The sequence below is a fragment of the Poeciliopsis prolifica genome, unplaced genomic scaffold (assembly GCF_027474105.1).
Source record: "Poeciliopsis prolifica strain line A6 unplaced genomic scaffold, Auburn_PproV2 SCAFFOLD023, whole genome shotgun sequence".
Classification (NCBI taxonomy): Eukaryota; Metazoa; Chordata; class Actinopteri; order Cyprinodontiformes; family Poeciliidae; genus Poeciliopsis; species Poeciliopsis prolifica.
The window spans coordinates 5,307,997-5,321,960 of NW_026562398.1; the positions used below are offsets into that span (position 1 = coordinate 5,307,997).

Genomic DNA, 13,964 nt, shown 5'->3' on the forward strand with positions numbered 1-13,964 from the left:
TGACCAAATGTAAGACTTTGAGGTCTTTACTTTTTGCATGTCCTGTTTGCATTTATCCACTTTCTCATGAAGTTTCTTCTGCTGGTCTGGTGTGACAGAAGCCTCCGTCTTGCCATTGGCCTCTCGGGCTGCAGCCATCCTCTCCTCCTTGCAGGCCATATGGTACGTTTTCTTAGCTGCCTCCATCTGCATGTCCACACACAGAAACGGGGAAAGATTTAACAAAACATACATCGAAGAAAAAAATAGCTTCTTACCTTACAATAGCAATTAGCACTTACTACCAGGTAAATCTGCTGCATGCTGAATTAACTCCATTCAAATAAATACTTGGCGTTTATGAAACATAGCCTAAGACTTTTTTTACAAGCAAAGCTGATTCCTGAAGATATCCGTATACTTCCTCACCTCTTTGAGCTTTTTGGCCCATGGTTTCTGAGCCTTTTTAAAGCCTTCCTCTGCCTCCTTGGCCTCCTTGAAGCCTCCAATCATTTGCTTATGATATGCCTCCTTCTGCCAGTTCTTCACTTTCTCAACATCTTCATTCAGCAGGTTGTTTTTCACGTCTTGGTGCAGTTCACTCACTTTCTCTGCCTCTGTCATAACCGCAAGCCAGGCTCTCTCCACAGAGCCGTACTGTGGACCTGAGAGTAGCACCAGTTGATTAATTTCAAATAAAAAATTTAGAGCAGAATAATTGTGTCTGTTATATGACAAATCAAACTTCATTTAATTGAATTTAATGAATAAATGTGTCCTTTTAAATGATTTCTTAGTGATTTCTGATGTGAGGTTCTGTTAAAAGGTTGGAGGTCTTATCTACAGCAGACGCTCTCCTGCTGTCTCCATTTAGAATAAATAGTTTGGCAAAGGCTTTTCCAACTAAATATGAGAAACATTTTTATCATGTCGTCTTTTTATGAGAAACATTTTTATCATGTCGTCTTTTTAAGAAAATGTAACTGAAAATATTTAAAGTGATGCTCTTTTAGATTGTCATATTTTGAAAGATGATCATCTCAATTTATCTTGAAAATAAACTTGAATGGAAATATTTCTCAATTTACAACAATTTAACTGTTTAATGCACATGTGAACAGCTGTTACATAATCAACACAATACATAATCAACACAATGACTCGTGTATCATATAAATGACCAAATAATAAAGTTGGTTATTTTTGAAGATACACAAAACATAGCATACTACTGGCACTAGATGCCTGCAGCGGACACATCGCAAGGTAATTTTTGGTCTTATTTACTTTGTTCTGATGTACTTATGTAGTTTTATTTAATTCTACTCACTGTGAACTAATTTAGAATCAGTTCTTCCTTTTTCCGCTGCAGTTCAGTGCCAGCGACAGCACTCTAAGTTTATGGACCTCCCTGCTCTTTGTTTCTACAATCACTCCTTGTAATATTTGTTTTCTTTCTCTCTTTGTCTGATTCTATTGTGTCTTTCTTTTTTCCAAGTACTGGTTGTTTGTGTCGTGCTCCCATTGAGTTTTCTTAAGTTCATTCTGCTTCATTTACATTGAAACTCTAATATAATTTTGTCTGCCTTTGCGTGTATTTATGTCCATTGTTAGCACAGACTATCTTTCCTCTCACAGTAATGATATTTTTACACTGCCATACCTTTCTGTTCCGCAGTTACCTTGACTGAATGTTTTGTTGTTTTGTATGTTTTGTTCTTTGTACGTGTTTCACAAAGGAAGACCGGTGTTGGGTGTATCATTTTCAGGACAGATTCTCATTCCATGCAGGCAGGAAGAGACTGTGAAGGCGCATAAAGTACATTTTTGATCCTGGAATTGCTTAAGTCCATAGAAATACGCTTTGATCTTTGCCTCTCTCAGATTAGTGTTAGCATCCAACAGCAACTAATCAGGATTTGTATGACATAAAGTCACCAAGCATTATCAACTGTACTTAAAATATTACCCCTTTTAACTGAACCTCATCTGATCCTACCTAGTAGTTGTTTACATTAATAAAAAAGCAGAACCTTTTTCAATTAATTGTCTCCATCGCTTGGACCAGGCAGTTAGCTGATCACCATAAGCTTTTTCTATCTTGGCACGTTCTTGCAGGCAACCCATAAGATCATTGCAGAGCCGATGGCCATCATCAAATCTTTTGACAGCACGTTTGTAGTTCCCCACCTGAGCACACACAGAGAGAGAGAGAAAGAGAGAGAAATAATTTATGTCTCATAAACTTTTTTGAGTTTTGTTTTGTCTGACATTTTTGTTTACATTTTACAGGACAAACCAACAAAAAATGCTAAAATTCTGGAGGTTTCACATAAAAAATAAGATCCCATCTGAATGACTTGCATATGTTTTCTCGTACTCTAATACCCCAAAATAAAATCCAGTGCAAGCAACTTTCTGTAGAAGTCAACAATTTAGCACATAAAGTCCTCCTCATTGCAATGTTTCAGTACCATGTATGGACGTCTGCGTGAAGCCTTTGCGGGTTCACATTTTTGACAAACAGCTGATAAAGTCATAAAAATGTTAAAGCGAATTTAGGTTATCAATCTAAACAGTCTAAACCAAAACATCTACTTTGGTTGAAAAACTAACCATGATACTTTACTCTGAACACAACATCCTCATGAAACCTGTTTCTAGATACAAACAAATCCTGGAGTAAAATTATTTTAATAGATGCTCTGCACCCATCCAGCCTGACTGAGATTGAGTAATTATTCAAAGAATAATTTAAACTTTCAGATTTGATTAGACTAAGGATAATCTATTGTTCAGTAAGCGCCACACAACACTCTGCTCCACACCATTCCATTTCACAACAGCTACCAAAAGGACAGCACAACTGAGATTAAAAGACTTAGATAGGAAACCGTAAGAAGATGGCAAAAATAACAGTTTTTACTTTTATTTCTAATGGTTTATTTTCAAAGTAAGCCAAAAAAAAAAAGGTTACAATTTTTCCATCAACTTTGTATGTATTTACATTTTAACCCTTAAAAGGTACAAGCTGGCTTCCGGTTCTGCCGCCTTAAGAGGAACTCCCTTAAAAAGTAGGAGCCTGCTGGATGGCTCCTCCTCCTCGTGCCTGCAGGGGGGTGTGGGCTCATGGTGCATGATGAAGGCAGGGTAATGGAGGGGGTCGGGATTTACTCGTGCCTGTGCATGTGGAGTTATGCAATGTCAAGGACTTGTGTTTGCATGGCTGCATGAGGGCGTGTGGGTGTGTGTGTGGCGGCTTTAATCCTCTTGAGTGGTATAATACAGCCAGACAGATTCTCAGGAATTGATGACGAGGAAGAGACAGAAATACCACAGATATTCTCTCTCTTTCTTTCTCTCTCTCTCTCTCTGTGTGTGCGTGTGTGTATGTGTGTGATGCACAGGCTAGAGATGGTACTTAGTGCATAGTGTCATTTAGGTGCTGCTCACAGAGAGTCAGTCTGAGATGCTTGCAGGCTACAATGATGCTCTGTGTTTGGTCTGGACACTAGTTTGCGTTTGTGTCTGGCTACTGTTTGAGATGAAAGCTGCAGGGAAACTGTGAGACAGGTGTGTAAACCGTATGACTTTTGTCCTGTGTGACAGCCCGCCAAGTCACACCAACAACAACATGTAGGTGGTCCGGACTTTACACATGAAAACACCTGAGTCAGTCTTTGCAGCAAATTTCTCAGCCATGTTAAGTTTCCAAACAAGAGCGTCACTGACCAATAACAGATGCTGAAGCTGGTTATTTACATTCATACATCATAAGATAAACTTGTCTGCATCGCTATAGCACAGATGCTGCATGCAGGTGCATGTGGTGAAAGGCTGCTTCAGAGCGGCTGATGACTGAGACTCTTTGTCTGAGTCTCTGCGGCTGAAAGAGCCATGACACAAAGAAGCCTCTGTTCCCAGAGAATTCATTCTAACTAATTTGGGGGGGTTTAATGCACACACACATACGCACACACACATTACATACTCTGTCTTCACATATGCATGTCTTAGAGGATGCTAAATGTGAGCATATTTACTGTATCAATAAACATTAGCTTCCAACTCATAGCACACACCTTCATGAACTGCAATTACATCTACATCATGATGATTTGTTGTTGCCCTAAAGGGACGTCAACAATGTAATGATACAAACTTGCACCCCTACATTGTAAGTAATACATACACAAGTACAAAAATAAAGTTTCTGACTTTAGTAAGTATTGCTCTCACAGTTAACAGAGATGCAAACTCCAAAATGTGAGAAAAAAAACATGAAAAGCAAAAAATTGAGATCACGAAAAGTCAAAGGAAACTGTTTGAGATTAATTGTGAGCCAGAAACGTTTTGGTGCAAATTGTGCCACTCTAGCACAGCAAAAGAGCCACAGACCACGTTGCTTTGTTGGCCCCAGAGGCCACTGCTCAAAAAACAAGATGAAAGCTGCTTGGAAACAGATCTCAATTTTAGGAGGTAGATCATTTGCTCTGATGAAGCTAAAATTGAAACATTTGCCATAACAGCCTTCATTGCATTTAATGGAAAAATAGAGAAGTTTGCAAGCCAAATATCACCATTCCAACTGTGAGGGTCCATAATCATATCTTATGGATATTTTATTTCCCAAAATAAATGGAATAAAGGTCAAAAACATGTTTCCATATGGAAGCAACATCTCTAAACATATAGAAGGAAGTTGAAGCTTTGCCACAAATGGATGTCCCTAAAGCCAAATTACTTAAAAAAAAACAGCATAAGGACAACAAAGTCAATGTTTTAAATAGCCTTTTAACAAACTGTGACTTCAATTGCCTTTAGATAAAAGCGAAAAAAATAAATGAATATAACTAAAGAATATATGAAGAAAAGAGAGCTTTAAACTAAACAGCGTATTTGTGCTTTTTTTAAGCATATTGGTAATACTTTAGCAATTCTTCTTTTTTCATTTAGTTCTTTGGTATATTTTTACTACCCCATGTGTGTAAAAGAATTTGACAAAGCTCAAACAGTTGGGGTTGAATTTAACAGTCTATCAGCAGAGACCAAAGGTATTTATTTTTCATGTAGCTGGTACAGAGACATTTATTTCCGTAGTGAAGTAGGCTCAGCAGGGACCAGCTCTGTTTTATAGAACGAGTCTCAAGAAGCCATTCAAGAAAACAGCAGCCAGAAACCCCTGAGGTTGCTGTTTGTACGAGTTATGAAAGAACTGAACACTTTACTCACTTTAAAACGTTTACAGTGTAGATCCTCCTGTGATTTTTATCAAAATATTTAACCCCAGCTTGGCATTTCTGAGAAATATTACCTTTTTTCAAAGTTTGCAGGCATGTGCTAATGTGCTATTTGACACAGGAAGTGACAAATTTTAAAATAGGCTATATCCAAAGCGGCTTTTGTTCACTTCATAATAAAGCTTTGTTTTTTGAGGACCTCTTTTAAAGCATATTCAGATTGCAACATTCGTTATGTTGACTATTTTCAAACTAGAGTTGTGCACTTGCCATATTATAATAACAAATTTATTACATATAAGAAGAATAAGCTTTCTGATGATGCTGGTGTCATTAGCATCAGCAAGCATGAGGCACAGCTGCACATAGTGAGAAATATCTACTAAATCCTAACAATATTTTGCCCAACTCAAATCTCTGGAATGAATAACGTAGCAGATCAAAATGTAAATATTGACCCATCAAACAGGCATACTTTGTAATCTCTGAGCGACCGTGGTAGTAAACGTGGTAGTAAGCATTGAGAAGGGTTTATTTCTGTTAATTACATAACTTAAGGCAATGAAAAAGTAATTTATAATAATTTATGAATCTGCTGATCATAAACAACGTTGCAGGTTAAAAGTGCAGCAAACTTTTACCTCCCAGAAGCTGTCCATGGTGTCGTCAGCGCCTGCAGATTCATCGTAGGAGCCAGACATTTTCCTGGATGTGGCAAAGTTCTCTAATGACTAAACCTGTCCTCAGCAGGAGAGCTGGGTTCCTCATGCACTGGAAGACAGCAACAATGAAAAAAAAATTAAAAACGTGAGCAAAGCTACATTATAATCAAGGAGAACAGTTTTCTTTGGATCGGTTGTGTAGTCATTTTGACTTATACATGAAAGTTTCACTGTAGTAGTGGGGATGTTCTCCTTGAGACAGTCATAATAATTTGCTAAAAATAGTTTCCTCTACCAAGCACACAGTGCTGTGCCCTGAGGAACGTTGGGGGCCATCTTATAATGGTGTGTCCTACAAAAGACATGAGTGTGGGAGAAGCTTTCACTTAGCTCTGACCTAAAATCTTTCCACTGTAAATCTTTTGGCATACTTCTTTTTGGAAGAAAAATACCCCCAAACACAGAGAATACACATGCACAGCAACCAGTAGAGATGCCCTGAGCTGCAGATGCGTACTGAAAACAGAAACAAGATCAAGACTCTATTTATACATCTCATTGTGTCTGTTGATTGTAATCACTAATTAGTTGGTTAATTCACATCAGCTCCTACTTCCTTAAGCTTTTAAGGTGATTTATTTTTAGGTGTTTGACATTTATTCAATATCTAACCACCTTGTTTCCTGTTATATTGACATTGAGTTCTGTCCGAAGCCTAATCCATTTTGCTCCCACGACTAATATTATTCTCCTGACAGAGGAATATTCATTACCCTGTAACAAGCAGCCTGACAATTACGTTTATAGAATAGTAGGTGACAATAATGAGTCTTTCTTAATGCTGTCCCTGCTAGAAATACTTATAATTACAGTGGATTATAGGGTAACATAAGTATTAATATAGGCAAATTAACTTCCATATTAATACAGTAATTGAAGTTACAAGGACTTTGACTAGGCTCTGTCCCAGATGTGATTTGCTTAAGTATTCATCTTAAATGCAGTCTAGCAACAATTAGCTGTGCTAAATTGTTTTAATGTTCATAATATTATGAGCAGAAGCAAGAGTTTCTTTGTGGAAAAAGAAAATTGCACAATAAAATTTTACAATTAAAAAAAGAATAAACAATAGGTCGCATTCAGTGGAGTTGAATTATATTCTAAATTATATAATTTAGAATATAATTTATATTGTAGTCAGCTCATAGTAGAAGTTGATTATAATCAACTTGTGTTGATTACATGTCTTATTTTTGTTAATTAAATGAGGACAACACACAAACCAGGAAATGCTTAACAAATGAGAACAAACAGCAGTAATTATTTTGTACATTAATAACCACCGGAGAAATTTGTACCAGGTTTTGAACATTTAAAGACATTTTTTTCAGTTTGTCACCTGCCTAACAAAATTTATTTTATTGTCTAGATCTAAGTCCTGTTTTCTTCAATCTTAGACTTTATTGATACATTACAAATGTAAACCTAAAAGCGACAAAATCTCAAAAATGGGTATTAGTTTTTTCTTTAACTCCATCAGGAAAATCTTCTCAATAGATGTTTTCACTTTCCTGATCCAACTCCTGTAGAGCTGTGCAGCCAATGATAAATGGATTATATAATTCTTTCTAAAACTTCCTCTTTACATGTCACAGATTTCTCTAACTTAGAAAAAATGTCATCAAGCTATCGATAAATATAATTATAATCACCCCTTTCTAAAATCATTATCATTCCACTGAATAAAATACAGGTTAACATTTAAAGTGCAAAACAAAACTGAAATACTAAAGATGTCTAAAGATGACGTGCAAATTTTGTCAGATTCCAGACCTGCGTCAGGTCTTTACAGGGCACCAACCCACTTTGCTTCAACCTTTCTATCCTTTAATACAAAATTCCTTCCTATAGTATCCTTCATCCCTGGAGTGAGACACCAAAAACCGCTTCCCCACATTTGGCTCATTTGAACCAAACTGCCTTTGTGCACAAATGACACCATAATTGTCCCTGTGAGAAGAATTAGGCTTGAAATAACAACGTGATCTCAATGGGGCAAGTATATTTAGCAGAAACTTGTGAAATCTGTACAGTGTTTTTGCAGGCTCAAAACATCATCGTGGGAACATTTTGCACCCATTTTTCATTGTTTTAAGTTGCAGTGACAGAGAGGGCAATAAAGTCCACCTCAGTCGGGGGTTTCCACAGAACACTGATTTAGCAGAGCTGTGTTTTTATCACGCCCTTGGTTACTATCACCGGCCCTCACACCAGCCTGCGAGCCTCTAATCACCCATGGCTTTTCTTCTCTGGCTATCATCAAGAGTGCACTATGAGCTAGTTCAAATCACCACAGTAGCATTTCATGACTCTGAGGTTTTACAGTCCGGGTATGAATCAGAACCAATTTGTGCTGTTCAGCTCACAGTGGAAATGCCAGCAAAGAATTTTTATGATTCTCTGAGAAACTCTTTCATCTCTTTTTGTTCTTTCTTGTTCTGCTTACATGACTCTTTGCTCATTGTATCCCTGTAATGTCAGGAACGTTGTGTATCATCAAAACATGAGAGCAGGTAAAAAAAAATCCAGTAACTATCTAAGAATTTTGTTTCTTAGGTAGTTACTAATTCTAATGTCTGAATGTGTCAATGACATTGCGTGAGGCCTAAAACCATCGTAATTAGTATTGTAATGAAAAATATATGCTACTTAAAATACATATTAATGTTTCAAATATGAACAATATCGAACAAAAATTCTAAGATGTTGAGTTTCATTTTTCTTTTTTCCAGTAATGTTATCAAATGAGTGTGTAAAATGTTCATCCAGCGCTCAGTATTTCTGCATTAATTTAGTCTTGTGCATTTAAGTCTAAACTGTCTGCCTAGCAGTTATCCTTTGTTGTCAAATAACACAGTCTTAGTCTTATCTGAACAAAGCACATTTCAGTTAAAGTCTGAACATAGTTCAGTGATGTCTGCATGTTTACATTTGTGATTGCAAGACATAATGCACCGATCCCAGCAAACTGATTGACATATACATGGTGCATAATGGTTGTTATGGAGACATTAAGGGCCCCAAGTTGCCACTCTTTGTTGCAGTTTCCCAACAGTGAGGGGGAAAGGGAGAACTAGCAAATGTGCCTGCCAAATAAATGATGCAATAGAATCTCATGCTTCGAAAAAGTTAAGAAGGTGCAAAGTCTCAGTTCTTAATCCCGGCTACCATCAGTGGTTCATCTACTTGTCCATCAGCCAACGCATCCAATAAGCTCCAGCATTCGTGACAACAATACCTATTAACATCAAAGCCGGTTAGGCTCTGGCATAAAGCCTGAATCCAAATATAAGCTTTGTATAGGCTAAAATTCACACAGTCTGGGCTGGTTAACACAATGTAAATATTTGGAAAATAAATTTTGAACATATTTCTTGCTTTTTTGATGTTTCCACACACATTATCAAGCTGATTAAAGCTTGAATGAAAAAGACATTTCTAGTTTTGCCAATGACATTTTACTGTTTCTGAGAATTTGTAAAGAGAAGACAAGTGGCTTCCTGTTTAAGGACAGCATGGCCTTGGCTTATTGAGCTAGACGGCGAGAGAAAAATACTTCACTGAAAAGTCACAGTTTTGGTCTGTTGTGGGAGGCTGCTGTCTGACCCAAGAGACAGAGGGGTTTATTCAGCTCTTATTGAGGTCAATACACCTCAATGACTGTGAAAATACCTCACATTCCCCTAGACATTTCGTGGTGAGTGAAGAAGTCATCATAAAAACAGAATACGACTTAGTAGTCCAATGGGAACTGTAAAAAAAAAAACATTGCACTTAATCCAGGTATGAAATATTTAAATAACAGCTGTTCTGGCCCAAAAAACATTTGGATCCTTCTAACAATCCCCCCACTATCCAAAATCCTTGCTGACAAAGCAATCCCCTTTGTAATCTTAAATCTTCTAAGTCTGCTAAGAGCCTGTTGTGATTGCAGAGGCTGTGTTGATGTTAAAAACAGAGGAGCATTATCGGCTAAAATCCAACTTTTGCGCATTTGACCACATTGAACCTTTATTCTACATGTACTCACCACTGTTGGCTCCATTTTATAAAAAATAAAGTAAATAAAATCCTCAAACAGCTTCCTCAACGATGTAAAAATTAGCAATCCAACTCTATCCTTTTGAATTCAAATTAATCTGATCATTTTGTTCCCAGTTTCAGTCTCTGTGGCCAAAGCAAACCTAGTGCGGACTTTAAGTCTGACCAAACCAGCATATCTCAGAGGCTGAGGGATAATCCTGCAGTGTGCCATTTGAATAGCTTTAGAGGGGGGAGGGAGTTTACCACAAAGAGGACCAAAGAAGCTGATGGGACAACTGAGGCAACAATACAAGAAATCTTGATATGAAACTGCATCCGAGTTGGACTTCTATAGGATTTTATAACTCTCTTGACGTTTGAAAACCAAGTGATTCAAAAAAGATTTCCAAACCTGCAATGGATCAAGCATGGAACTGTGAAACATATCTCACCAGAAACATGCATTTGGTCTTTGATCTTGGTGGAATAAATGCCTTGCACTCCAAATGTCAAAATGTCTAACATGCTCACAAGCCCTTTAAAGAACTGAATGGGAAGCATAACACAACATGTAAGCTTGTTAGAGTAAGAAGATTTCAGTGAGATGAACTAACTTTGCACCTGTGCACTACCAAGCGAACTGTCTTCAGTCTGGCTTGACAACAGCAAGTCAAAAAGATAAACCTGCAAGCTGATTTAAAACAATAATAATTTACGTTTCATAAGAAAACATCAATGAAAGCAGCTGTCATTGATCTTCTGTTCTTTTAAACAGAAGATCTAAAAATATGTACACATGTGAGAACTTAACAAATGTTTAAGTTTTCCATCTTAAACACAACTGAAAGGTAAACGCTTAGAAACCTGCTAACAGAGATGATTAAAAACTGCGTTAAACTTCTATTAATCCCTGTAAATGAATTTTAGCATTGTTCTTTGAAGGAGTCTGTTAACACCCAACATGTTGAATCGATACGTTTTGTTGTTTCTCAGATAAATAATGCAGAATATGTGTTACAGAAGAGAGGAGAAAGCGTTGAAATTACTTATTAGCCTTTTTTGCATCACAAAACTTGGCATTTTTACTATGGCATGTAGACATTTTTTTTACCCACTGTCAATTTAAGAAGAAATCTGTGTCGATAAACATAGCTTGGTGTCCCTTGACATTGCCTGAAAAAAAAGTGGAGAGATGGAGATTTGCCAAAGAAAAAGTAAACAGGGGAGAGAATTTGGTGTGGCTGAGAGATGCTTCTGCAAACTCAAGGCATGTTGTGGAGATGGACAAGGAGCCAGGATGTTCCTGAGTGCAATAAAGAGACCCATTGGGCCAGAACGGCAGCTGAACACATCAGCACAAAGATGTGATTCATGCTTGGTGCCGAGCAGAATAAGGCGGCTGCTGGATGTTGCCAGGAGACAGAACTGCCTTGCGCAGACTTCACTCACACACGCGTACACGCACACAGACGCTCACGCGCGCAAACACGAATACACATTGTAAACAGTTGAGGCCGTCATGAAGCTGGTCATGTGTCCGATGTTTTAGACAAGAGCAAGAAGGCAGGGCCAGGGACATTGTGTCAGCTGTCCATCTCTCACAGTCAACTGCTGGACAACCCTTGGTTATGCACCAACAGGGAAGCAGTGCAAGTGTGCACCGAGTCCATAGATTTATGGAGCACTTATGGAGAAATTCCTTATTTACAGATAGATGTGGAAACTAGAGATGAATGTTTGGTGTGTTGTTTTTATCGGCTGGGTATGGAGTGCTGTGAGCACTCTGCGCTGCTCATTAGTGTATGGCTTTGGAGACTCAAATGTGAGTCGACATGCGACTCCACAGAGAGTCTACAACAGGGTTCAGAGGAATAAACCATTCCAAGCTGCTTCTCTGTGTTTCTCCAGCTCAAGCTTCTCTGGTTAACCTGCAGCTTTTAAAGGGTAACTGTGCTACGCTGTGAACTGCTAGGAGTTACAAAGAATTTCAATAAAGTATCTTAGTATTATATGGAAATGCTTTGTTGTGCATAACATAAAGTATGCTACTGTCAGATCTTAGTAGTAGCCAATAAAATTTTATGACATTTTATTGGATTTAAGTGAACTTGAATCAGGTGTCATCATTGGTTCACTCTTTTCCCACACGCTGGGAAATCTGCCCTTTGAAACTTTGCTTCCTAACTTCAAATAGACACCTTATTCAGGTGAGACACACTGCCTCACCTTAATCTGAACAGTCTTGCTATAATCAAAGAAGACATTATTATTATTATTTTTGTTTTGTTTTGTTTTTGTTTATATAACCCACAGAGCCAGGATGCCATTTCAAATAAGCTAATAGTGAGATATTTGATAACATGCAGTGTTATATCATGGAGGAATTACTAAGCAAATCCATACTTCATTCATATCGCTACTGTATGTTGCAATATTTAGAAATGATCTTTGCCAGTGAAGGCTACTGTGTGGGTCATCACTTCAAAAAGACAAGCAGAGGATGACTCAGCTATTTATACGCCTCCAGTAGTGCTCTCTTTGCTGCAAAATAAGGATTGCTCCAGTTGGATGGAGGATTGTCTTATGCCGCTCCCATTTTTAATCAATAGATGGGTGTGGAGTGAGTCATTGTGGAGTGACATTTCTCCCTGAAGAACAGGACACACAGTGATTCCTTGACAAGGGGACATAAATAACCAAAAGACCTCTGTCATGGACTTTGGTAAAAAAATATGTCGACACTCTTCTCCAACATACAGATCAGTGACGTGTCTTCTCTGCCTGCCACCTGCTGCCTGTTAAAAATGTTTGTTCACCACTAATGCTTCTAATGTACACTTTGACTGGACTGTGCAATGTCAATATCTGATGGAAGTAGTGGCTTCACAAAAATCAAGTTATTGCGCATCAATTGGAAAAAAACTAGTCTGGAAGCTGGACTGCAGAGTGGTGCGGCTGTTAGCATGACTTTCTTCTTCTTAATTTCAGTCAGATACTTTGTGTGTGCAGTTTGGACATTTTCTCCTATGAATGCATCCGTTTAAATGCATGTAACCATAAAAAACATGTACTCTATGTTTGTCAATCACTATAAACTCTCCACAGATGGGATTCTGTGCATGCATTCATGTTGTCTTCATTTTGCCTTGTGATGACTATTTTTTCTGAGATGCATACTAATCATCCAGGTGATTCTATACAGATTAAGTCAGTACATAACAGATGAATGGATATTAACAAGACTGATAAAAACTGCTAATAATGTTTACAAATAAAATTAATCTAAACATGACCGAAGCTTAACACTCAAAAGAAAAGTTGGTATCAGACCTCAGTATCTGAGCAACTAAACATCACAAAAGGTGAAAATAGAAATAAACACTAATAAGTCAGATAATCAAATCAAAACATTAGACAGAAAATTATACATACATTATAGCTTTGAACATGTGACCAAAAGAACCTTTTGGTGACAGTTATTATAAGGTTGAGGAATGTTCAAATGAAACAACCCAGAGTGTAATATGTTGAGAAAAACTAAGATACAGAGGGAAATGGCTCCAAAGCCATGCTCTAGATTTGTAAAGAGTAGAGCTGGCACAAGAAAAAAGAAAACTAAGATTCTGCCTAGTGCCCTGAGATCAGCAGGGGGCCCCCAAGAGCTCTTGTCTTCTTAGTGATTATGAATCCCCCTTATGTTTAGAATAAAAATTTAATAAAATGAACAGGGACAATCCTCTCTCTGTTGTTCTTTGATTTCTCTGTGATAAACAATGAGTCATATAAAGATTCTCAAAGCAAGACAATACTTCTCAGATAGGAGTGGTATATTGGGTACACTCTGTACTTTTGCTTCTGTATATAGCATGGAAGGAGGACACAAGGTTGCAGTTGTTTGGTCTGGGAATACTTTGATCCAGAAGCAACAAAAAATTATAAAAAAGTTAGGGACATTTCAGGTAATTCTAAGCATCTAAAATAAAATCCTATTTATGAGGCC

At 37.6% G+C, this 13,964-nt stretch overlaps 1 protein-coding gene across 2 annotated transcripts in view; it reads right to left on the reverse strand.

Moving 5' to 3' along the window:
• Positions 1-13,964, reverse strand: part of LOC129370104 (protein kinase C and casein kinase substrate in neurons protein 1-like) — a 35,924-nt gene that overhangs the window by 7,792 nt on the left and 14,168 nt on the right. Inside the window, exons 1-5 of one of the 2 annotated variants that reach the window (XM_055045794.1) lie at positions 9,972-10,167; positions 5,861-5,990; positions 2,013-2,169; positions 409-644; positions 31-186 (exon numbers count right to left, since the gene is read on the reverse strand). In XM_055045794.1, the coding sequence (XP_054901769.1) occupies positions 31-186; positions 409-644; positions 2,013-2,169; positions 5,861-5,920 (609 nt within the window). In that variant the 5' untranslated portion in view covers positions 5,921-5,990; positions 9,972-10,167. Of the gene's footprint in view, positions 1-30; positions 187-408; positions 645-2,012; positions 2,170-5,860; positions 5,991-9,971; positions 10,168-13,964 lie in introns of those variants that run through there. The other variant, XM_055045793.1, reaches the window with a different exon arrangement.